Here is a 25,250-nt window from a genome sequence, read left to right as displayed (position 1 = left end):
CAAAGTGCTGACAATTTTTTTATGCTCCACAAAGGTGACTGCATATGGAGGAGAGCTGCTCTACAGGGTGCGTTATGAGACTCGCGGCTATTCTGTGGTGATCGAAAACAAGCCTGACGTGGTTCTCCAGGGCAACGGCATCTTCCTGGAGCACTACTCGCAGACCAATGCGCTGCCTCTAGTCCCTGGCACCATCACCGTGCCTTTCCGAGAGGTGCGCTGGGAGTGCTACTTAATAATTTCAGTCGTATTTAAAAGCCTGTTTTTGAGAACCTGTGCCGTGTGCTGGTAATATGATGCTTTTGACTTTGGAGTGGGCTTAAGTAGAAATGGTTTCTTCTAGTCGGCGTGGAGGAGAGCTGATGGACAGCCGTGCACTCGAGAGCACCTGCTGATGGTCCTGGCCGACGTGTCCGTCTTCATGATCAGAGCCACTTATGCGGACAACATGGCCGAGAGCAGGTGCGTTGTTTTTTTGTTTTCTTTTAGTATTTACAAACTTGTGAATGACTGAAACTGGAGACTCCTTACATACATATTATGGATGGTATTATGGATGGTAAGATTCACCAATTGGTGCAGCAGCATAAAAGTCAACAATGTAAAAAAAAAAAGTGTGCATCGGATACAAGTATCATACAAATTATGTATTGTTTTCAACCTATTTGCATGGGTGAAAAACGTTTTATTTATGTATAATTATTAGGAAATGCGCGATTCTTTTATTAATGAGAAAGTGACCAATAATTTGTGACCAATATTTTTTTACATAGATAAAATTTCAGTCTGTTTTGCAAGCGTGTTCTTTCAGCACCACGCTGCTACGTGAATATGTTGCTACGGAGATCGAGGCGTGTCCTGAGACTCACATAGAATATGGGTTAACATGGCAGAGGTAGAGCTGCACCTTCCAAAATACAGAACAGGAAAAGAACGTATGGTTTTATTTAATCTTTTTTTCTTCAGCACTACAAAGGCCTGTTTGTGCTAGAAGTCGGAAGGCACAAAAGTCTCCTTGCCGAAAAATTCACAGGGTTTTTATAAAGTTATCAGACTTAATTTTGAGAATGAGCCGTTACTAAACACTTTTGAATTGTTCATAGTTAACCTGTAGATAGAACCGTAATGACCAAGTCCATTTTCTGCTTCCTGGTGCTCATGTTTTGTTTCTATGCAGCATTTCTGACATCCAGCTGGACATTGCGGTGCCACATTCCACGGGGAACGGGAGGGCTCTCGAGGTGGAGGAGTGCGCCTGTCCTCAAGGCTACAGAGGGCCGTCATGCCAGGTATAACCACCCCCTCCTTCAGCTCGAACCAAGACTGCATGGAAACATCGAGTCATTAAACCAGCACACTCAACAGGCCGAGGATTATTAGCTCTATGTACATGACCCATTTCCTTTTAATCCGCTTCGGAATGCGGGTGGAGGGTCACGTCATCTCTGAATCATCAGATTTGCAGCGGCTCAAGATATCGCTCGAAATAACGCTTGGCAACATCTGAACCCTTGTTACCTTGACTTTTGCTTTGTTTGCAGGATTGTGATGTGGGATACATACGCACCAGCTCAGGCCTGTACCTTGGCACCTGTGAGAAGTGCGAATGCCACGGGCACGCCACTAGATGCGATTCAGAGACGGGCAGATGCTTGGTGGGTGAGCCATTCCTTTACACTTACACACACACACACACACACACACACACACACACACACACACACACACACACGCTTTCTGAAGCTGACTGGATTCTGGGTCTAGACGTGACTCACTGTCTCAGACTTTGCCGCTCTGTACAGCCCTGCCCATGACTTTGTGTAACATGTTGAGTAAATAATAGCGGGACTTTTGATTTTACAGATATGAAAATAGATGCCATTGTGGCGGTACTAAGTGGCTAATGTGTCCTATTACTGATAGGGGCGCACATGTCGCAGACTATACCAAAGATTGTTCGATCAAGATTTTAGACAACAGTGTTTGTGAGTACATGGAGCGGCGTGTTGTGGTGAAAGTTCTTTTGAACGAGGGCATAAAACTCACAGATATCTACAGAGGACTTGCACATAGCACAGTATGGCGATGGTATGGTAAACGTTTCAAAGATGGCCGTACGTCCATCAGTGGTTGTGGTGGTTCCCTAGTGATGAGGCGAAGCAAGCTGATAGTTCAGGCGTACTGACAAATCTTTTCAGGTGTTAGTTGAACGCTGGGATGAGTGTATAAATGTAGCAGGGAAGTACGTGAAAAATTAAATGCAGTTTCCACTCGTCGAAATCCGTATAAACACTAACGTCCCTTCGTCTATACGTAGTTACTCTTTAAACCAAAAGTTGACTAATTTCCAGTAACAGCTAGTCTAGAAATGTTTTATTCCTCTTACACCACAGCAGCGATCGCACTTGAACATTTATTAAAATGAAAATACTTTCTCCGTCTCTTTTGAAGTTAATCTCCTTACTCAGTTCAGTTCTTTCATCACATACAGGATGAAACCTGAGGGTTTGCACTGGTCCAGCATAGTGTGTGATCACGGTCCTTTTTTTTCCCATTCCAGCAATGCCAGCACAACACAGCTGGACCCAGATGTGAAATCTGTCATGTTGGTTTCTATGGCGATCCTGTGACTGGCGGGGTGGACGCTTGTAGATCATGCCCTTGTTTTGGGCCCACCTCAGGAAGCAGGTCTGTCAAACCTGGCCATAGTGTCTTTAAAAATCTATCAGAATGCTTGTTCAGACTTTCTGATTATATGTTTTCCTTTTATTACAGTGAGACGAAATCCTGCTACTTAGACAGAGATGGACAGCCGACTTGCAACTGTCCTGTTGGATACACTGGAAGACACTGTGAGAGGTGAGAACTCTATACTTTGTCCCATCAAGTATTTAGAAAAGTATTTTAAGATCAGTGGGGATACCGGGCTAGCCAAGCTGCATGTGGAGAGGTCTTGACCTGAGAGGTTTTGTGACAAAAATGATCACATTATAGCCATAATAAATCAGTACTTTAAATATTTAAGTATATTTGAAAGCAAACATTTTTGAATTTGTACTAAAGTGAAGTTTAAAGGAAGCAATTTTACTGGAGTAATATTTTATTTAGTGTATCTCTACCAAAGAACATGGTTTATATTGAGCCATACATGTGTATATATAGCTCCATTGCATTTCCTTACTGGGGAAAAAAAATTCTTGCGTGAGGTTTGGTTTGTGAAAGTTGGTAAATCTTTTGTCTCATGTAGCTTCGCTGTCTTTTGTTTGGGAGGTGCTTGGACCCCTTTTGGCACGCTTTTATTTTACTTTTCATTTGAGCAAATTTATGGGGTTTCAGATTGTGCCTGTTATGTGTCCAAAATCTAAAAGAATTTGTCAGCACAAAGTCCACGTTTCAGATCCAGAACCAGAGGTGCAAGTGTGAAGTGAGAGTACTGATGATGCAAACAGCTGGATAGAGTCTTCTCAGAGGAATGTGGTTATGTAGTTTATGGCGGTGCTGATAAAAGGCAGGGGTTGGACGGGAGCCAATATAGGAACAATCTCAACTAAAGGGAAGATGTTCTTTTATGGCCTAAAACTGCACACTTAAAAAGTCCCACTAGTGCATAAAGGGCGAAAGACTACTCCTTTACCAACACAAGGTCACAAACAACATAACCCTTGGCAAGACTTAAGGGTTTTCTTGGTAAACTTTCAGCCTCGAACCTGAACATGAGAAAACATGAACCGCTTCAAGTCCTAGTTGAGCATGCTGAAGGACAACACATCTGAAAAGAAAGAGCGTTTGAATAGCATTAGAATGCAGATGAATTAAGCAGAAATTCTGGAAAAAACACCTTGAGAGCTGACTAAAGGTGTTGGTTGATGGCTCCACTGCATTTGGCTTGAGTCTACAAAATCAAGTATTTTTTTGATGTCACACACTTTCAGTGGTTGACACACATACAAACCATGTACTTGAGTCAAAGTAGAGATACACTAGTTAAAAATATTACTCCAGTAAAAGTACTAAAGTATTTGCCTTCAAATGTACTTGCATATTCAAAGAACTATGATTTATAATGGATATACTGTCCCTATAATCATTTTTGTCACAATATTCTTTGCTTAATCAAGTCAATTCAAGAAGCTTTTATTATTTATCAACTGTTTATGTGAAAAAAATAATGTTGCTCTTGACACCAATCTATTAATAGAATGATATTAATGAGTCAAACACTGGTTGATATCTATTAAAATTACCATGAGCCCAAAAACCTTCTGAAAAATTGTGCAAATAAGGCTCATGTGGCAGAACAAACAGCATGTGGCATCAATGATTTGCCTCCAGAGGCAGCTCTTGTACTGTATAATGACCGCGGACCTGCTCCAGCTAAAACACAACCCGGAAAAACTATCGGTATGGATTTTTGCCAATTGTTCCAGCAAACAACTTTCGCTGCCGATTAATCGGATGACCTTTAGTTTTAATACTGCCTATCTTTTTGCTTTGTAAAACGTCTTAAACCAGTAGTGTCGAGGGGTCTCCTCTTCAGGTTTTTATTACAATCAAGAAGGAGCCACACCTAATTCTACATGATTAATCAGTTACTCTTGGCTTTCAATAGACCCAGGCGTGGATTCTGCTTGGTCAAATTGATTGATTCAATTTGGTTAGCAGTGTGGGCTTTAAGTTAATGGACACGCTTTCCAAGAAAATGGGTTCTTCATCTTACACATGTTAAAAAGAACACTTTTCTAATTTTTTTTTAATGTTTTATAATAAGTGCTCTTTTTATATATATTTTTTAATTCCTACTATAGATGTGCCTCAGGATACACAGGCAACCCTGCACATGGACAAGACTGCACTCCAGGAAGCGGTATGGGTTGCTCGAGAATGTATTTTTATTTGTATTTTTTTTTTGTACAGTAGGATGCTGTTCCATGAAATAGCTGGATGGAAGTGCATTGATCTGTGGCTGGAAAAACATTAGAAATAAGTTTGCTTTTGAAGCAGCTTTGTTTAATTTCCTCTCTCACAAGTCTTTCCTGTAATTCTTTTAGCATTTGGCTCATCTCAAAGAGAGCGGGTTTAAGATGAGCCAGATATTAAGCAGGACTGTAAAAATCTGGCGTGTTTGTTTTGCATTGTGGCTCAGAATGAACTGAGATTTCCTGTTTGCAGGCCGATGCCAAAACTGCGACCAGCGAGGAAGCGAAGGCTGCGGTTCAGACGGGATCTGCCGCTGCAAGGCACGTGCACAAAACTATACAAACGTCTTTACGGTACTGTTTTGCCTCATATTCATAAGAAGCTCAGAGAAAGATTTTAGATCTCTTTTGTGCGTTCTCAACATGTAGATGAACGTCGAGGGTCCCTCGTGCTCCAGCTGCAAGCCTGGTGCCTTCCACCTCAGCCCTGCCAACAAAGATGGCTGCCTAGCATGCTTCTGCATGGGAGTCACTCAGCAGTGCTCCAGCTCATCCTTGTACAGAGATGTTGTAAGGCCTGCAGACAAAAGCCTTTTAGCTTTCACAATTTTACAACAAGGTTTGAACTAAGATTTTTTCTGTCTCTCGTCCTTAGATCACCACCGTGTTTGCCCCCGGGAACGTGAATGGCTTTGCACTTGTGAACCGGCAACGCACCAACCGCATCAGCACCGGATTCTCTGTGGAATTGTCCTCAGAGGGGACGCAGCTCTCCTTCACCAACTTCGACCACCACAGCCAGGAGCCCTACTTCTGGCAGCTACCCTCCAGCTACCAGGGAGATAAGGTACAGTCTAGTTAGTTTTAGTCTCTGTACCCTACAAACCTCCCATTTATTTCTCACTCGGACTGCCAGCTCTTCTGTCCTTATCCCGGGTGCATGGAGTTGATTTTTAGCCTCTGTGAAAGTGGGGAAAGTGAAGCATTTTGGATGTGTGTGTGTGTGTGTGTGGGGAAAAGTGGCAACAACTTGCTAGATCGGTGTAATCTCATTTTAAAAGCCTGATTGAGGACACAATCAATCGTACCTGTGGTGCAAGATCTTTCATTGTGGGACCTTTACTTTAATCAAATATACACTTTTTGCACTTTATAGAAGCAGACTCAGATTAAACGATTGAAACGCTCACAGAAGGTAAAGAAACTTGAGCGGAATGCGTGTTGCTGTATTTTTCTGACTTCTTGTGGTACTTTTTTAACCAGTTGTGGTGGTGAAACTTCTTTTTATGACCATGCCGTGTTGCATGAAACGAATAACTATGCACTATGCAAAGTCAAAAGACGGTAGTAGAGTATCAGGCTGCATGGAAGTTCAGATTTCAGTAGTAAGTAATTGTATGATCACAGCAAGCTCTGCATTTTATAATCAGCACATGCTCATAAATCACATTTCCCCCCAATAGCCAATCAGTTGATATTTGTCTTTGGAAGAATGACAGACAGTCGCCACATTCTTCCAATGTCATATTAGTGATCTTCTTAGCCATTGCTCTTGTATACTTCCTCGTTTATTTTCCTTAAGTGTCAATATTTGTAAAAAAAAAAAATAAAAAAATTAAAAAATTGGGGGGATTTTGAAAATGACTTAAAAACACTTCAAAAGAAGCCACCAAAAACAAGTGGTTTGTGAGAGGACTATATATTATTGGCAGGTCTGCAATAGTATCCATTGGTTTCATCCATTGAAGGTGTGATATATTTAGGAAACCAGGATCCCTCTACACTGCTAGAGACTGAGAAAAGGACTAAATGTTTGTCCTTGTCGCTTTGGTCTGGAGTGAAAACTAGTAACATTTTGCATGAAGTTAATGTAGGTAATGAATAGACTTGAGTTAATAGAGTTGAATTCTTCCGTGTATTAATGTCCCCTGAGTTGACGCACAGTTCTGCATGTCCTGTTGTGTGCACGCCATTGGAATGCTCTTTGGATTTCAAATTGTCATTAGCCCTGGGTCATTCTGATTTCTGTCCGTTACTCCCACCTTCCCGAAGTCGTACGGCGAAGACGTGCGCACACTCGATGATGAAATCTGGGAGCTCATCAGCAACTTCTCGCAGGGACCGCCTGCCTCGTTGTTCTCACCGTCTTTACGGTCTACTTCCTCAAACCCCATCCGAACCGCCGGTTCGGCAGATGTTTCAGGTAGCCCCGCTGCTCAGTTCCCCCCTTCAGCCTTACAAGCCTCTGTGCGGGCCTCTGGGCCTCACCCTGGTGCCCCAGGCCATTCCCCTCACCTTAACACACGCAAGGTATTGAATAGTATTTCAGGTGGTTTTCTTCGATTTTAGCATTCAATTTATTTTTAGGTATTTTATGTGATAATATTACTCTGCATTGGTTTGATGCTGGTTTGGGGTGTTGGTCTTGCTGACAGGATAAGCTCAGAAAAACCACAATGGAACCGTCTGATGCTGCTCCGCCCGGCTCCTCAAATAAGGTAGTCATCCATGGCATGTGAAAATCTTGGAGTACCACCCTCTGGAGGAATTCCTGAAGCTTAGCGGTGCCACCCAGTCTTTTAAACCCATTAGAGCCATTCAGACTCAAGTTAATGTTTAAGAGAACGTGTTCTTATTATAGTGAGTAGCAAAAAAATTGTGGTTAATCAGTTATTTTCCTTCTGATTGTGAGAAACTTGGGTTGCAAGGGTTCATCAGTCTCAGTGGCCTTAGGGTGGTCACTGGGTGGTACTCTATATTATTTGTGGAGTACCTTTTTGTAATGGTATTTTTGGCACCACAACTAAAACATCACTAAACATCTAAGTCCTCTTATCTTAACACAAGATTGTTTAGTCCCCCCCGTACCCCACCCCCTACAAGTTGATTAGCCGTTAGCAAACTGAAAACCTGTTCTCTGTTGATTAGCATTTATTTTTTTGCCTTGCTGTCCTGCAATGCTTCTCTTTTTCTTCCTATCTGTCGTCTGCTCATGTTCTGGCACCATTCACTCTTCGTGCTCTTCAGTACTCTCTGGTCTACAAAGGTTTTAGCTCACGCTCAGAGGAGGTGCTCTTCTGGAAGCTTCCTGAGAAGTTTAACGGGGACAAGGTAACTAGTGCGTGGTGGAACCAGGGCAGAGTGCTGATTCATACTCCTGCTGCATTTTATTTCCAGATTGTTGTAGTCCATGTGTTAAATAAAATCCCTTCATGATTTAGTTGATATGGAGTTCAGCTGATATACGAGATGTGTTCATGCAGGAATAGATGCAGCAGTGGAATTCAGAATTCCTCGTTTTGCCATAAAGTGCCATATAGTCACTTCTACTAATTTAAGAATATATTTGTTTTTCAATGACGCAAGAATGATATTTAATCCGTGGTGTATGGCATATTAAGCTTTCAACAAATATGATTGTGTCCATGTGAGCTCCTGGTTTATGTAATTATTAGTCCAGTTGCCCTTTTTATTTTTACAGTAATCATTTGTTTTTTTTTGTTTTTTTTTACTTTACCAGGTTCCTGCCTACGGAGGAAAGCTCAAGTACACCATCACATACGTGCCAGGGCCAAGGGGCGCTCCGATTGATGATGTAGACGTTCAGATCATTGTAAGTAGTTTTATACAATAATACCTCTGTGTTTTTCGACTGTAAGACTCGTCAAATTCTCCATGCTATAACAACCAAAAAAATAGTTCAACGCTTATCCGGAACGAATTACCGATAATTACCGAGGTGTTTCTGTATTTAATTTAATTGACAGTTAAAAAAAAAAAAAAAAGACAAAAAGATTTTGTTTTGACCTCATAGCACTCTTCTTCTCAGGGCAATGACATCACGCTCGTAGCTCGCCAGGACTGGAGACGGACGCTGGGCACGAGAGAAACCCGTAACTTTGAGTTCGTCTTCCGTGAGGTATGATAAACCCGAGATATTACCGATGCAATAAGTCGTGTGTGAAACGCTTGACTGGGTTTCTTCTGTCTCATGATGTTCTGCAGGAGTACTGGCAGCGTCCCGACGGCATGCCCGCAACCCGAGAGCACCTGCTGATGGTGCTGGCTCACATGGACGACATCCTGATCCGAGCTTCTTATTACACAGGCATGCGCTCGTCCAGCATCTCGGGGGTGAGCATGGAGATCGCCGTGCCTCACTACACCAGCCTGGGCCGAGCTCTGGAGGTTGAGCAGTGCCGCTGCCCGCCCGGGTATCAGGGCCTGTCTTGCCAGGTATGACCAGTTCTGTAGTGTCATAGCAGAGCGATAGGGCTAGAAACTGCCATGTCTTCGCTCCACCAGATTCTGACCTTCTGGTGAATTTTAGGACTGCGCTCAAGGCTACACTCGTACAGGTGGAGGACTTTATCTCGGTCATTGCGAGCTGTGTGAATGTAACGGACATTCAGACACCTGCCACCCTGAGACCGGCGTCTGCACGGTACGGTTTGTCTCCACTAGTCTTACGCTTATTCTAACATTCATCCAGTACTGCTCTATGAAGTCTTTGAGATCTTTTGGAGCTGTTATTTTTTCATCGAGTTTCTCTCTCTTCATATTGAAAGGGCTGCCTGCATAACACCATGGGTGAGATGTGTGACCAGTGTGCTGCAGGGTTCTTTGGAGACGCCAGTGCTGGAACCCCAGAAGACTGTCAGCCCTGCGCTTGTCCTCATACTGACCCAGAGAACCAGTTAGTCCCATTTTAAACAAACACTTTTTTATATTTTTTTTTTTGTGGCTGGAAAAATCCTGCGATCGCAAAAGGACCCCGAGTGTAAACCGTTCCGCACTTTCGAAAACCTCGTTCTCTCCAAACATTGCTTTGCCTTCTTTCCATTTCTTTCCAAACATTTTGACAGCTGCCATTCAATGTGTGTGGAAATCCTATTTAGCTAGCAAGGGGAAGATCTGTCACAGTTGTCAAAATTGAGTACTTGCAGGAAAGATTTCATCGCCAAGCGCATACAACATTTTTGGCATGCTTTTGGTGCAATATGTTTATGGATTGTTCCAGAGTTGAGGACGATTGAGATGGTTTGGTCGAGTGCTTAGGATGGGCATGGGATGGAGAAAGGCAGGAGGAAAAGAGGAAAGCCAACGAAATGGTTTATGTGGTGAGGGAAGACACATGCCGGGTGGTTAATTTGAAAGAGGCAGGTGTAGACGACAGAGTGGTACGGAGACGGATGATCCGCTTTGGCGACCCCTAACAATAGCATCCGAAAGATGATGATATTTATGATTTGTTTGAGCAGGCAGACAAACCTAATTCTGAGCAAGACCTGAATTTTTGTCAGTCACAGCGACTTTTGATTGGTTTTCCCATCACAGACTCGAGCTTTATAGTGCATGCAACTTCCTGATTCCCACTTAATCAAACTCTTTTACATTACAATCACACACAAACTCACACACACTAAATATGAGGACGTACACTGTATGGACAAAAGTATTGGGACACCAGTCATATGTGATTCTTTCCCAAAATCTTTACAACAAAATTGGTTGTATAGGACGTCTTTGGATGTGGTAGCATGAAAGTTTTCCTTCACCTGAACTAGGAGACTCAAACATGGGTTGGAGTGGAATATCTGGAAAAGCTTGCAATAGATTTCTGACCTCAACCGTATTGAACACCTTTGGAAAGAATTGAAACGAGTGCACCCCCAGGCCTCCTCACCTGACTTTGCTAACGTGTTTATTACTGAAGGAACACAAATATACAGTCCAAAAGCGAGTGGAACAGAAAAGTGGAGGCTAAAAAGCACATACCAATCTTATGGTCAGGTGTCTACAAACTTTTGTCCATATAGTATATAAGACTGAGTATTATAATAAGTGTGAATGCTGTGTGTTTGGTTTTGTTTAGATTTTCGCCCACTTGTGAGAGTCTGGGGAACGGAGACTACCGGTGTACCGCCTGTCAGACAGGCTACATGGGCCAGTATTGTGAGCGGTAAGCTGAGACACTCTTACTCCTGAGCTGTGTGTGTTTATGTGCATATATTTTTAATGAAATCAATTTAATTGATTTAAAAAGATCAATTAAATCCTTTTTTTTTTTTTAAACAGATGTGCACCTGGATATGTTGGAAATCCACACCAGAGAGTCAAATGCCGGCCGTATGATGGTGAGTGTATTCTTCAGACAGTCCTTTACAACAAAATGAAAGATATTTTTTACGATGAAGTGCTACTGTATATCACTGAAATGAAGTTATTTTCCAGCAGCTGCCCCTCTGGTGGTGAGGGTCTACCCTGAGAGGGTACAGGTGTCTCAGGGCAGCTCGGTCACCCTCAGGTGCCAGGGATCCGGACCTCCACCACACTATTTCTACTGGACACGTGATGCTGGCCGTCCAATCTCCAGCTCGGCCGAGAGACGCAAACAAGGTACTGTAGCTGCTGCAAACGGTTGATTTATTCTACACGCATTCGTCTGCAGTCTGTACATTTGAACTAATAAGCTATTGAATTTGTTGTTGCCTACAGGAGAAGAGCTGCATTTCTCCAGCGTGCAGACTAGCGATGCCGGCGTGTACACGTGCACCTGCAGAAATCAGCTCAACACCAACCGCAGCCAGGCTGAGATCATTATAACAAGTAAAGTCTAGTTATAGCCACGGTTTAGAGATTCAAGTCACAATAAAGCCTACATACGTTCTATACAATGGCAACATTTAGTAACTAATTGGCAATAGAAGGTCTAACAAAGTGGTCTCATTATTTTACGTACTTTTTTTTTTTTTTTTTATAGAGGTGTGTACAGGACTGCCCTCTGTTTCCTCCCTAAAAATAAAACTTGCTTTCTTGTTCCACCAGGAGAGTAAAAATCGCTCACTCTCGCCCCCATGAGAGTAAAATTCACCTCCATGAGAGTAAAAAATCACCCTCTCTTGCCTCAATGAGAGCAGAAATCCCCCTCTCTTGCCTTAATAAGAGTAAAAATTGCACTTTTTCTGTCTTCATAAGAGAAAAATTTGCCTTCATGAGAGTAAAAATCACCCTCATTGACCTCCTTTTGCCACGAGTATAAAAATTGCCCTCTCTCATCTCCATGAGAGAAAAATTGCCCTATTTCACCTCCACCAGAGTAAATTTACCCTCTCTTGTTTTTCTGACTCACAAATTGCCCTCTCTTGACTCCATGAGAGTAAAAATCACCTTCTCATGTTTGTAGCAGAGTAAAAATCAGCCTTTCTCACCTCTCTGAGAGTAAAAATTGCGCTCTTTCACTTCAGTGGAAATACGAGTCTATCTCTATTGCTTTCTGACAGTACAAATTGCCCTCTCTTGCCCCAATGCGAGCACAAATTGCCTTCTCTCTTCTCCTTGACGGTAAAAATCGCGCTACCTCCGTGAGAGTAAGATTTGCCTCCATGAGAGAAAAGATCACTTGCTTTCACCTCCTTTACAGTAAAAATTGCCCTGATTAGACTTAAATCCACTCACTACAACTTTTAGTTGTTTTCCAAAATACATCTTTTTCTATTCAAAGAATTTTTACATTTATGGCATTTGGCAGACGCCCTTACAACTGAGCAGGGGAGGGTTAAGGGCCTTGCTCAAGGGCTCAGCAGTGGCAGCTTGGTGGTGGTGGGATTTGAACTTGTGACGTTCCGATCCAAAGAATTAAAAGTGGCATTTTCATGTACAACTAGTTTCAGACTATGATGCAATAATAGAAAAAAATGAATACTTACATACAGTATATATAGGAGGAAACTGTAAATCTGTGATAAATACAGTCTCAAATCACATCTCCGTTCCTTTCCAGCTTCTCCCTCCAAACCCATTGAGGTGTTTATTGAGGAGCCTAAATTCCAGAACGTGATTCACGGAGCTACAGTGAACTTCATCTGCACAGCCAAGAGCAAAGTAGGACTTTCTTTGTACCCTGCATTTTGGTTCTTCATCTTTCATTCCATTATAGCAGGTTTGTTGCAGTTATAGAAAGGTAGATTTGCTTTTTCTAATATGCCTGAATCTCTCACAGTTCCCAGCCTACACGCTCGTGTGGACGCGTCAGGGCAGCGGTAAGCTCCCCGACCGCGCCATGGACTTCAACGGCATCCTGACCATCCGCAACGTTCGGCCCGAAGACGCTGGCGTGTACGTGTGCACCGGCTCCAACATGTTCGCCATGGACGAGGGCACTGCCGTCCTAAACGTCCCAGGTTCGTGACTGGCATCGCTCACTTAGTCAACGTTCTCTACGCTCCCTCAAGCTCCAGCTCTCAGTTTATCCTCCTGTGCATGACAGCTGCATGTCCAATTCTGTTCTTTTTTTTTATTTTATTTTAAAGCATGACTTTTTTTTTTTTCTTCCCACTAATGTTCCTCTGGCGAGAAATGACGTTCCTGCTCTGGTTTGATCTGTGTTCCCTTCGCATACTAATCAAACCGCTTCGGCTTCCTCTTGTAACAATACAGCTTGTGAACGATTGAGGGGGGGGTGTAATCGAATCCTTATCACAAAGACACCCGTGTTTTCGTCATCACATCACAAGTGATTCAAATCGATTCGATCCTGATGATTAAATCGCTCATTTTTGTGGGGCAAGCAGTTATTTGTCACTTTGTACTGTTTTTTTCACAACAATCAAGACACTACAACTAGTCGCTTTTCAATGTTGTAAAATATCGGAACAAACTTAAAATCGCTATTAGTCCTGAGATCTTGGTGTTTGCAAAACACTATTATTTAATCTCTTCATTCTGTTACTGTTCTAAATGTTCTACAGACCATATCAATGCAAATTCCTGCGTTACAATATTTACATTACAAGGTTTACTTTTATTATTGCTAATGGGGTCCAGTTATGAGTTATATCTTCACGCACGTGTCTTCAGCCTTTGTACCGATATGACTATAATGCACTATAGTGGCTCGATAGCTGCATAGGATTCTTAGCTTAGACTTGTTTTTAGCATGAGGAGCAGCAATATGTCCAGCTCAAGTATTCACAGTTTGTGTTAACCACCATATGTGGAACTGAAATACTATATACTATATGGACAAAAGTATTGGGAGACCTGACGTTCCCAGCTATATATGGTTCTTCCGTAAACTTTTATCACAAAATTGGAGGCGCACACTTATGTAGAAATGTTTGGACCCAAACCTGTACCAGCAGGACATTTTTCCTATATGCTCGAAGTGAGCTATATGAAGATATGGTTTAGATGGGATCTCAATCTTATTGACTGAACCCCAGACCTCCTCACCTCACCTAAATCAGTCCCTGACTTTATTAACATCCTTGTGGATGACTGATCCCAAAATCTTCACCAACACCCTCCAGAATCTAGTGGAACTTCGACCTGGAAGAGTGGAGAGAATTATAACGCCCCTATGTAATTTATAGTCAGTCCACAAACTTTTGTCCATGTAGCATATTTGAGAAAAAGCGAGATGCAGCAAAGGAGTCCGCTTATCCTTTAAACCGAAATCCTTTGAATAGCAAATAATGGGATGCGATATATTCGGCTACCTCGGAGCTCAGGAACTCGTTTACAGTATGTGCATAACCCGACTCTGAATACAAGGAACTTTCTCAGTAAAGATCAGTGTACATTTTCAGCATAAGTCGACCACAATACACCTCTCAGACATCGCACAAATCTTTCTTGTACATCCTGTCACTGATAGCGGTGAAATAACCATGGTGTCGGGTTCCTTGCTGATTGTAGCCATTTTTTTGGTGGTGGTGGTGTATTTGTCGGGGGTCTTCTTCACTAGCCTGGTGTTTTCTCGGGGCTTAAGAAGTGGCATTGGCAGCTGTCATTTATCTTGAGGAAGCATAGTGACGATCAGTGTCTAAGAAAGTCTGCTGGCCAGGAGGACTTGAGGACTGCAACCGTTTCAGCTCATACCACTGGAAACCATGTGATCACTACTGTTTTTGTACAACTGAAATGAATGAATGTTGTTGTTTTTTTTAATGGTGCTATATCCAATGCAGCAGGATGAATATTTTATCCACTAGGACTGTAAATCACATTTACATCAGATGTTTTTCTAATATCACCCAATGTTTTTTGTATCAAGACGCTTTGTTTTATACTTTAATATTCTCTGAATGATTTCTGGGTTTTATTCCTTTATCATTTAAATGTTATTAATCTAATCATATATCATGAGGCAGATATATATATATATATATATATATTTCCTCTTCTGTTTTTAAAGTTGATTTGGTGCTCATTATTTTATTTTTTTCTAGTTTTGGTTTAGATTTTTTTGTGTATTTAATTTTGTACGAAAATTGTTTCCGGTGCTTTAATTTCGGACCAAAAAAAGTAAAATGCTCATTTTCCTGTGTATTTTATTTATCTCATCTGTGAAATAAATGTATAAATAATTCTAATAAATGCGTCTATTAAAAAAAGGAAATCAAAATGAACACCGAATGATGTGAAGGCAGATTTTTGTAACTTGGATAGACTGAGATCAGTCACAAGCTGTATTAAGAAAAAATGTGCGCTTGCATGTGTGTGTGTGTGTGTGTGTGTGTGTGTGTGTGTGTGTGTGTGTGTTTGTGTGTGGAGCATATTCCATATAATTTTCTACTAACCAGCATGTTTTTATAATGTTGAACATTCCCTGTGTGCTTATTCCCTACTTTTGTTACGGCCAATTTCCTCTTGCTGTGTTTTTCTAAATGGATTTGCTTTTATTTATTTAATTTTATTTAATTTTGTTACCTTAACGTTTTGATTTTTTTTATGTTTATTCCCAAAAATTGAACTCTCTTTTGCTGAAAATATCTGAATAATGAATATTCGAGGTTTTTTTTTCTGCCCCTATTATATTTCTATCTTTATATGTACATATCCTTTTGCCCAAAATTCCTTTCACCAGAAGCAGGATGGAAAACACAGGCCGGCAGAATAGCATTCGTCACTCCAACCGAACAAATGCTAACCATAGCTAACGGTTTCCTTATTGTTAACTGTTTGTCATATATATATATTCGTTTGCTGGCTAATGAATATATATGGGTATGTATATATGCACAGCATATATAAATCCTAGCTGGCAAAAGTTAACTGTTTAACTTGGTTTTAACAGATGTGAGCACCTGTATGTTTGTGTACTCTGGTCCGCATTGGGTCAAGGTCATCTTCCAAGTCGAATTTTATTTATTTGGATAACTTATACAAAATCCTTCTTACCTTAGTATGGACCTGGAATCCTTTGACTGCTAGATGTACTTAAAGAAGTCTTAGTAAAACTTGAGTAAAAGGACCCATCCCCTTGCTTATGAATGACTTAAGAACTAGACTATATGGACAAAAGTATTCCAGACAGACAACACAGGACCATGCAAGACAACACAAAACACAAAATAAAAAAAAAATAGCTCCACCAGTAAACCTGTTGTAAAGAGACGTAAACAGTAACAAAAATGTAAACAAAATGTTGCGCAAAGAGCAATAGCAGCAATTTAGAAAAGATGCAAAAATGGCATGTAAACAGTTTATGGTAATGAAGTGATGTCATGTGAGTGGCTATTTAAAACACACTTCAAATTCCAGTGGAACATCTTCCTGGAAGTGTGTGGGTTATTAAAAGAGCTCATGTGGAATAGGATTTAGAGCACACATGAATCTTATAGTCAGGTGTCCACAGACTTTTGTCCATATAGTGTGTATTTAAATAATTTATGCATATAGACCTTTTGAAGGAAAGAGCTTTTTTTATAGTTAATATCTCCACTAGAATGGTGGGATTACACTTATGCTCCCATCTTATGGTTTTACTTAAAAGTAATGAGGAACATATCTATATATGTATAAGATGGGATCAATATTAGTCGTCATATACATATATAGAAAGTATTATTTATTTCTTCTACTCATCTAATTAAAATATAATTTATTATGATTGAGATTTGAAAATGAGTAGAAGAGTCGAATTTAAAAGCTCTTGGATTTTTTGGGAAGACCTAAGAACCCATTTTTCCTCTCTTGCTCTGGAGACTTACCTCTCGGTGTTTTTACATGTCCACCATTTACAGACGGAACTAAGGCTGAGATGTTTTTCACAGCCTATGAAATGTTTGAAGGACATAGACAGCGTAAGTCTACATGCTGATCTCCATCCCAGTGGTGGACTTCCTCTCTGTCTCTCTACACCACTTCTGCATGCAACAATCATTTCCTCGTTAGCATGACTCGACTAGCTCAAGTAATGCTTGTGCAAGCTCAGTCCATCATCCAAGTCCAGGCAAATGAGTCGTTTCAGAAACGTGCATTGATATACCCCAATGATTGTGCAGTGCAACCTGAACCTGAATCACAGCTGCTTTCAAAGAAAATGAGTCACCATTTTCTGACCAATCAGATTCCAGTATTCAAGAATGCACTGGATTAAACAATACAGCACATACTTTTATCCTGTTCCCCAAGGACTTGGTGACTTGCACATGTTGTACTTACTTGACTTTATTAAGCTTTTGGCTGTTAGTCCAATAGGATTTCATGTTTCTGCCACTGGGAGATTTCTTTCTGTTGTATACCATTATGTGGACATAAAAGCATGCAAGATCTCATAGATCATTAATAATAATATATAAATGCTTATTGTGTGTAACACATTTATACCATTCCATATAATGGTAAAATAAGAAGAGAGGAATCTCCCATAAACTATATACATGCTTTATACATACTGGATGCATAAATGGGGCATCCACCACCGTGCTTCAAATATCACAATCTTTTTCATCACCAAAAACTTACACGTATACCCACCATATGCCGACGATACTCCTGTTCTAAAATTAGCATCAATAAGAAGTATGGCAGCATATGTGTTCTAGACACTGAGCTTACACAGGAGCATAGTCTTACTTTTCCTTCTATGCCATGTCAGAATTTCAGAAGATGGATTCTGGCGCTTGATGCCTACCGAATGGCAGTCTGGCTGTTTGGCTCTCACCCTGCTTGGCACTTTTCATCGTTTTCATATAGCCTTGTTGGTCAGCCTGATTTGATGATTTCAGATCAGAAGGCCATGAATTCAAATCCCAGCAGCACTGAGCTGCCACTTCTGGGCTCTTAAACCTCAATCGCTCAGCTGGATAAATAATTTTTAAGTGCTGATTTGACTCAACCTTTCTCCCATCATCTTTACACTAAGTATAAAAACACTCATATTATCGTATTAGTAATTTATTAGCTCACTTTAGATACTCCTTTCAGCTCCTTAGAGGCATCACAATGTTCCGAATAAGCGCGACATTCGGAACCTGCAAGACACTTCCCACCTGCCAAAGCTTCCAAATATTTCCTAGTACCCCTCACATCTTTTCTCTGATCTATGACATTTCTACCTTTCTTGTACGAGATTAACCGGTCTTTGCTCACTGTAGCTGGCGAACTATCGGTCAAGATCCAGCCACCCGTCCGCACGGTCCAACAAGGCCAAAGTGCTGAGTTCCGCTGCACCGCCACTGGCAACCCACCACCTTCAGTTGAGTGGACAGGTAAGAACCTAGTGTTGAAAATCCTCATATATGAGAGTAAAGATTTTTTTTATTTCACAGACATAGTTCTATACAGAATACAACTTGCATTGAAACATAAACCTGATCGGCTGCTCCGAATATTGTGCATTAGTTAAAAGGAAACTATAAATAACAAAGTAAAGACAATATATTAGATGATTAAGTGGTAGTTACAAATGGTGTAAATATATTTAGATGTTATATATATCTGTATTGAATGTAATCAAGTACAACAATAACAGGGTTAAGGGTTAAGTGGCTTCTGCAAATCCAGAATGAACTATGAAAACATTCATTATAAGAACTTCAAATGAACTTTTGAATTATGAGAAAGCGCAACCAGGAGATGTTTAGAAATAGAATGGCACAAAAATCATTCTTATCTGAACAAGTGCAGATGTGGAATATGTTTGTCAAAATATATAATCAAAGGCTTGTGTTTGTGTGGGGGTGGTTTATTTGAGGAGGCTGTTTGAGGTCCTCCGAATGTTCCTTCCACTACTGTACAGAACCAAGACATGCTAAAGCGAGGATATTTTGCATTACAATTCGATCAAGAACAAGCCAAGTTTTAAATTTCATAGACGAACGTGGTTGGTGGGCAGGTGTCTTCCTCTGAACTAGTGGTGCAGAACCTATTGAGACCTGTTAGGCAAAAGGTGATCTTTGCTGGTGGATTGACCTCGGTCATGGGGGGACACCTGAAAGAACATCAGGATGTTATCAGCAATGTTCTAAAGGTTCTGAAAAGGGAAAGCGACATATGGTGGATGATCAGCAGGTAGATAGGTAGGGTGTAGTCAAGACTGGATTTGACAGGCTGAATCTTGTAGTGTCTTCAAAGCTGCTCTTAAAACATTTTTTCAGGATAATTTTCAGGTGATGCATGTATGATGTTTATCTTGTTTTGTGTGTGTGTTCTTTTTAAATGTTTGTAAAGTGCTTTGATATGTTATTTTAAAAGGCACTATTTCAAATAAAGATTATAATACACTATTATTATTAGAGGGACAGCGCATGTAGGATGTTTTGGAGACAAGGTGAGGGAGGTGTGATTGAGATGGTTTGGACATGTGCAGAGGAGGGACATGGGGTGTATCAGTAGGAGAATGCTGGGGATGGAGCCACCAGAAAGGAGGACAAGAGGAAGACCAAGGAGGAGGTTTATGTATGTGGTGAGGGAAGACATGCAGGTAGTTGGTGTGAAAGAGGCAGATGTAGAGGACAGGGGGGTATGGATCCGCTGTGGCGCCCTCTAATGGGAGAAGCAGAAAGAAAAAGAAGATACACCAATCAGACACAACATTATGATCGCCTGCCTAGTATTGTGGTGATCCATCTTTTGCTGCCAAAACCGTCCTAACCTGTAGGATCTGGTGCTCAGTGAAATTGTGAATAAAAGTCAAGCATAGCTGAAGTCAGATGGTCTTTAACTTCGGCCAGATTCTTAGGTTTTTAGGGAAGGTAGAGGGAGGAATGTGTGTCGTCAGTGAAGCAATGATAAAGGAGGATAGCTAAACAGGAGAGTGAACCCTGTGGTGATCCCCTGTTGCAAGATTTTCAGTTGAACGGAAGCCTCTCTAATTATGTAGATAAGATCTTACAGTGTAGATTAGAGAAAGAAAAAAACATGCTTTTAGGGACAATCTTTCATTCCTAAAGTTAAGAAATTTTACAAAATTGAAATTGTAACTTTCAGGCGGTCTGGGCAAGCAGATCAGCAGCAGCGCCATCATCAGAGGTGGGGTTCTCACCTTCCCATCTGTGCAGCGCTCTGATGAGGGCGACTACATCTGCAGGGCCATTAACACACAAGGAGAACAAACAGCTCGAGCGACCCTCTACATCTACAGTTCACCTGGTACAAAATTAGTTTCTAATCATACAAGTCAAATGACAAATGGTATGTTTTGCAGCCTTGTCTTGACAGGAACGGTGTAGTTATTTGCATCATAAAGCAAACACAGTTCTCATCTAGTAATTGGAATCGCTAGACATTAAATGCTATTTTATCTTGTAGCTGATAAAGCGGTGAAGCCCACAGTCACAATTCAGCCACCTGTACTCAGAGCCCAACAAGGCACACGTGTTGAGTTTCTCTGTACTGCCACTGGCAACCCGACACCTTCCATCGAATGGACAGGTACGGTTTCAAAGAAACATCAGGAACTTTTAATAGTGTGGTGGAAAATTTAAATCAGGAAAAAAAGCTCCGTTAAGTGACAATGGATATTGAATTGTAACTTATAGGAGGCCCAGGAAACCGTATCAGTGCCAGCGCTGTCATCAGAGGTGGAGTTCTCACCTTCCCATCCGTTGAGCGCTCGGATGAGGGCGACTACACCTGCAGAGCCTTCAACACACACGGAGAACATGCAACCCGGGCTGTCCTATACGTCTTCGGTTCATCCGGTAGAAACAAAAACTCACCAAAAACATCATCTCACGCAGTCGACCAAATTTGTTTTGTTCAGACACTGCAATTAAATAATTACAGTACGCACTGGTTTCTACTGTGCCCATGTGTAGTGAAAAGACTTGTGAAGCCAAAGCATGAACAGTAGAGAATGGTGTTTGGGCTGAATAATATTCTTAAGGGACTTTATACTCATGCCAGAAGACCACACAGTATATTTGAACTCACTACTAGAGAAGAAGGAGCACTTTGTGCAGCATGTTTTCCAAATGAAGTAAATACTTAATTATACTTCAACCAGCATGAAATTCTCCTTTCGGTGGTCCTTCCAACAATTTAAGTTTGGCACCGGATAGTTTACCGTGCGAGCCAATAGAAAATCATGATTCACGCGAGCTACAGTACGTCAGGAGCAGGACAAATCGTATATATTCATTAGCTAACCCACAGTGAAATCTCCATCTCTGGGGTGCTTGCCCAGGCCAATGTTATGCTTGCTTGGAAGTCCAATTATCTAGGCTAAAGGCTTTCCTTTTTTTCCCTTCATATTACAAACTGCTTTTGCTTGGTGTAGCTGTCGAGGAGAAAAAGCCTACAGTGACGATCGACCAGCCAGTGCTCACCGTCAAAAAGGGCCAACGAGCTGAGTTACGCTGCACTGCAACTGGCAACCCAGCTCCTTCTATTGAGTGGACAGGTAAATAATTAATGTTATAAAATGTTTCATTTCTTGAACAAAATCGTATATTATGTACATCTGGAGATTAAAAGTCATACCTTAACTAAAAAGATGTGATTTTAAATAAAAAAAAAAAATAACACTACAAAATATTTGTATTGATAATTTGGGCCATAAAGTTGTGACTTGGCGACATATTTTCTCTTCCTGGAGGTCCAGGCAACCAAATCAGCAGCAGCGCCATCATCCGAGACGGAGTTCTCATATTCCCCTCTGCAGAGAGCACTGATGAGGGCGAATACACTTGCAGAGCCTTCAACACGCACGGAGAACATGCAGCACGACTGGTCCTCTATGTCCAGAGTTCATTTGGTATAGGCTTTAATTGTATAGACAATTAAAGAACGAACAGAATTTGATCTTGTGCACGCCGTCATTCCGGAACGTTCCTCACGCTGCTTTTTGTCCGCAGTAGTGGCATGGCCCAGAGTGACCATCCAACCGCCTGTGATTACTATCCAGCAGGGCCAACGCGCTGAGTTCCGCTGCACAGCCACTGGAAACCCGGCTCCCTCGGTTGAGTGGACGGGTAAGACGGGAGGAAAAAAAGGAAAAACACAAAAATCTAGTTTCAGTTTTACAAATTTACAAGCAATTTGTGTCACTTTTCACAGGCTTCTTTCCAAACTTCATCACTTGTGCCATTGATTGTCATAATGCAATAAACTAATAACGTTTGAACCCATCAGGAGGTCCAGGGAACCGAATCAGCAGCAGCGCCATTATCCAAGGTGGAGTTCTCACCTTCCCTTCCGTACAGCGCTCTGACGAGGGCGACTACACCTGCAGGGCCTTCAACACACACGGAGAACATTCAGCCCGAGCGGTCCTTTACGTCCACAGTATGTAGATTACAACCAGATTATGGCTACGGAAGTTTTTTTTTGGATCTAATGTAAATAAAGCATCTGATTTGATTACAGGTGCCAGTTTACCTCACGTGCAGGTGAGCCCGCAACGTGTGGAGATTCACGAAGGTGAGACTTTACGCCTCTACTGCAGAGCCGGAGGTTCTCCCAGCCCGGGTCTGACTTGGAAAAGGCGAGGTGGAACTCTCCCTCCTCAGGTTAGACTTTTTCATCTCATTACCAGTATCTGTTCTATTTTTTTCCCTTTTTATCTCGCATCTGCATCGACTCTTGTTTGTTCGGGTTATGCGGTTGGTCTTGCTCGGGGGTTTGACAGTCTAATCTCTTTCCCTGTTTTTTTTTTTTTTTTTTTTTTTGTTTCTCCCTTTTTGGGTTCCTTTGTTCTGTTTTTGTTCCATCCCTTGTCTTGACGTCTGTTCAGGCCATTCCCTCTCACGGTTTCCATCAGTTTAAATCCAACAGTCTCGATGCGTTGCAGAGACGTATTGACGAAATGCAGGTCTGTCCATCTGTCCGCTGTCTGTCTCACACCAGTCCATCCTCCATGTCTCACTATATCTCACCATGTCTCACCTAGCTTGCTGTCTACTAAGTGCATGCTTTAATGAAATTTGACTTACAGATCATCTACTAACCAGAAACTAATAGGGGTAGGTACCTGTACACCCCTATTAAGAAAGTATTCACCCTCCCCTTGAACCTTTCCATGTTTTGTAGTGTTGCAACCTGGAACTGGATTATATTCAATGGATCTTTGTGAAATATCCCATCATACGAACCATAATTCTCTTAATACTTTTTTCTGATATTTACTGGATGACGTTCAATTGGGTCTGCAATCCCTAATCCCTTTTACAGAACAAATTTCTTTATTATATTGAGACACCGAAACTACACACTGCTGGACTGAATTCAATTACGTGACTTCTAATGTTGCTCCAAAACTATTTGATGGCTATTTTGTAGATTCGTGACATATTGTTTAATCGTAATCGAGTCTGGTTTAGTTCCAGGTTGCGACATTTGCCTGTACTGGGGGGCTACAGAAAATGGGGGAAGATGAATACTTATCAAACCAAGGCGTTTTATGAGTAGAATAGATATCACAATACAGGTAGCTTGTTTCACAGCTGTTCTGTACAATGTGTTGCTTTTGCTTTTGGGTTATGCCCATTGCACAGTCGTAGGTATGCCTATGATTTGGGTGTATCTGCTTTGTGTGTGTGTGTGTGTGTGTGTGTGTGTGTGTGTATGGGAGCCCAGGCCGAATGCATTGAGATGCTCATTAAGTTGAACATCTCTGAGCTCACGCTTTAACTTGGTAATGCAGGTATGACAAGTGATGTAGAATTAGAGGTGTGGCGTGTTCATGGTGGTCTAATAAATGCATCAAGCTTTGTGGCAAAATTATATGAGGTCTATTAGGTATAGTCTAGGACAGGGGTCGTCAACTGGAGTTCCGGATCCAGACACAGGAAAGTATTTCCAATTACACACGTTTGTGGAATTTGTACAGCCCACGCCAGCTCTTTTAACGTTTTCTGTATGCTTTAATATACATAGTCAGACATGTTTGTGCGAAAATCGAAACATAACAAATGGTTGTCACAAATGTTCCGTTCTAATTTCTTTGTGAGCAAGAAATTTTACATAGCTAGACATTAACACATTGTAGATAAGGCTAAATGTGCAAGGGGGAGGGGCTTTCTGATACGACAGGCAACCTGGTTGCTTGAAAGTTGGTTTGCTTGAAAGTTGGTAGCTGTTGCTCCTTTGGGAGGATAATAGAGAAGACGGTGCTCTTGACAGGATTAAATATTTAATAATATGCACAAACGTTTGTAGACACCTGACCATAAGATTGGTATGTACTTTTTGAACATCCCAATAACCATCCAATAACCTCGACTTTTCTAGGAGGATGTTGTGGATGTGTGGTTGTGGAAATTTGTGATCCTTCATCCACAAGGGTGTAAGTAAAGTCCGGTTTTGATGTGAGGAGGCCTGGGGTTCAGTCAGCATTAGGATTTATTGCAGGACACTCAAGATCTTTAACTAGTTCAGCACATTCTATAGAATTGGGTGCACTAAACATCTTTAAAATTGTAGAAGAACTATATATGGCTGGAAAAGTCTGGTGTCCCAATACTTTTGTCCATATTGTGCGATTCTGATGATAAATTCAATACTACTTTAATTAGAAAGAAAATTATGAAAGCTGTAGGATTTGTTGTGGGATTTTCTTTAGCAGCTTCTAACAATGCACAGCTCACACACATGATCACATTTGTCACTTGAAATGTCTAATCAACCCTATTAATAACGCTATTAATTCATTGCAGTTAGTCTTAGCAAAACATTATGCAAATAAATAATGCAGGTGCTTCTACAGCTGCTACACTAATCTGTTTATTAAACGAGTACAATAGTGTGTTTTTCTGGATCAGCTGATACAAGGTAAGAATCAGAACATTACGAATTGGTCGCAATAGAAAAAGGGTAAGTGTGAAAATGAGACATTGGTACTGTTTTATAATGACTCAATTTCCTCCCAAACTTGACCAGGCTCGTGTGGAACGCACTGATTACGGCACCCTGCTCATCCCCAACATGAAGCCTTCTGACGGCGGCACGTATCTGTGCATCGGTACGAACTCCATTGGCTCCTCCGAGGCTGTGATCGAAGTTACGGTGCTTAAAGGTAAAAACGGAAAACGGCATTTTTGGGAATAACAGTTCACTGTTAACAATGCAACGGTCTTGAAGAATAATTGGTAAAATTAAATATAG

The 25,250-nt window shown here is 41.3% G+C and overlaps 1 protein-coding gene across 9 annotated transcripts in view; it reads left to right on the top strand.

Moving 5' to 3' along the window:
• hspg2 (heparan sulfate proteoglycan 2) overlaps positions 1-25,250 on the top strand; it is a 95,038-nt gene that overhangs the window by 44,894 nt on the left and 24,894 nt on the right. For 6 of the 9 annotated variants that reach the window (XM_046869200.1, XM_046869205.1, XM_046869199.1 and 3 more), the window contains 33 exons: positions 35-214; positions 344-462; positions 1,178-1,289; positions 1,542-1,655; positions 2,561-2,688; positions 2,776-2,859; positions 4,806-4,864; positions 5,170-5,237; positions 5,346-5,486; positions 5,572-5,763; positions 8,437-8,529; positions 8,746-8,835; positions 8,922-9,152; positions 9,247-9,360; positions 9,485-9,612; positions 10,792-10,878; positions 10,995-11,053; positions 11,151-11,315; positions 11,415-11,525; positions 12,700-12,800; positions 12,919-13,099; positions 16,946-17,005; positions 18,302-18,415; positions 20,136-20,297; positions 20,457-20,579; positions 20,687-20,848; positions 21,427-21,549; positions 21,745-21,903; positions 22,004-22,120; positions 22,281-22,433; positions 22,515-22,657; positions 22,882-22,959; positions 25,026-25,161. In XM_046869200.1, coding sequence (XP_046725156.1) covers positions 35-214; positions 344-462; positions 1,178-1,289; positions 1,542-1,655; positions 2,561-2,688; positions 2,776-2,859; positions 4,806-4,864; positions 5,170-5,237; positions 5,346-5,486; positions 5,572-5,763; positions 8,437-8,529; positions 8,746-8,835; positions 8,922-9,152; positions 9,247-9,360; positions 9,485-9,612; positions 10,792-10,878; positions 10,995-11,053; positions 11,151-11,315; positions 11,415-11,525; positions 12,700-12,800; positions 12,919-13,099; positions 16,946-17,005; positions 18,302-18,415; positions 20,136-20,297; positions 20,457-20,579; positions 20,687-20,848; positions 21,427-21,549; positions 21,745-21,903; positions 22,004-22,120; positions 22,281-22,433; positions 22,515-22,657; positions 22,882-22,959; positions 25,026-25,161 — 4,087 coding nt within the window. The remainder of the gene's footprint in view (positions 1-34; positions 215-343; positions 463-1,177; positions 1,290-1,541; positions 1,656-2,560; positions 2,689-2,775; positions 2,860-4,805; positions 4,865-5,169; positions 5,238-5,345; positions 5,487-5,571; positions 5,764-8,436; positions 8,530-8,745; positions 8,836-8,921; positions 9,153-9,246; positions 9,361-9,484; positions 9,613-10,791; positions 10,879-10,994; positions 11,054-11,150; positions 11,316-11,414; positions 11,526-12,699; positions 12,801-12,918; positions 13,100-16,945; positions 17,006-18,301; positions 18,416-20,135; positions 20,298-20,456; positions 20,580-20,686; positions 20,849-21,426; positions 21,550-21,744; positions 21,904-22,003; positions 22,121-22,280; positions 22,434-22,514; positions 22,658-22,881; positions 22,960-25,025; positions 25,162-25,250) is intronic. The other 3 variants (XM_046869198.1, XM_046869202.1, XM_046869204.1) reach the window with 3 other exon arrangements.

The sequence above is a fragment of the Silurus meridionalis genome, chromosome 16 (genome assembly GCF_014805685.1).
Source record: "Silurus meridionalis isolate SWU-2019-XX chromosome 16, ASM1480568v1, whole genome shotgun sequence".
Lineage (NCBI taxonomy): Eukaryota > Metazoa > Chordata > Actinopteri > Siluriformes > Siluridae > Silurus > Silurus meridionalis.
This window is presented reverse-complemented; position numbering and strand designations above follow the sequence as displayed.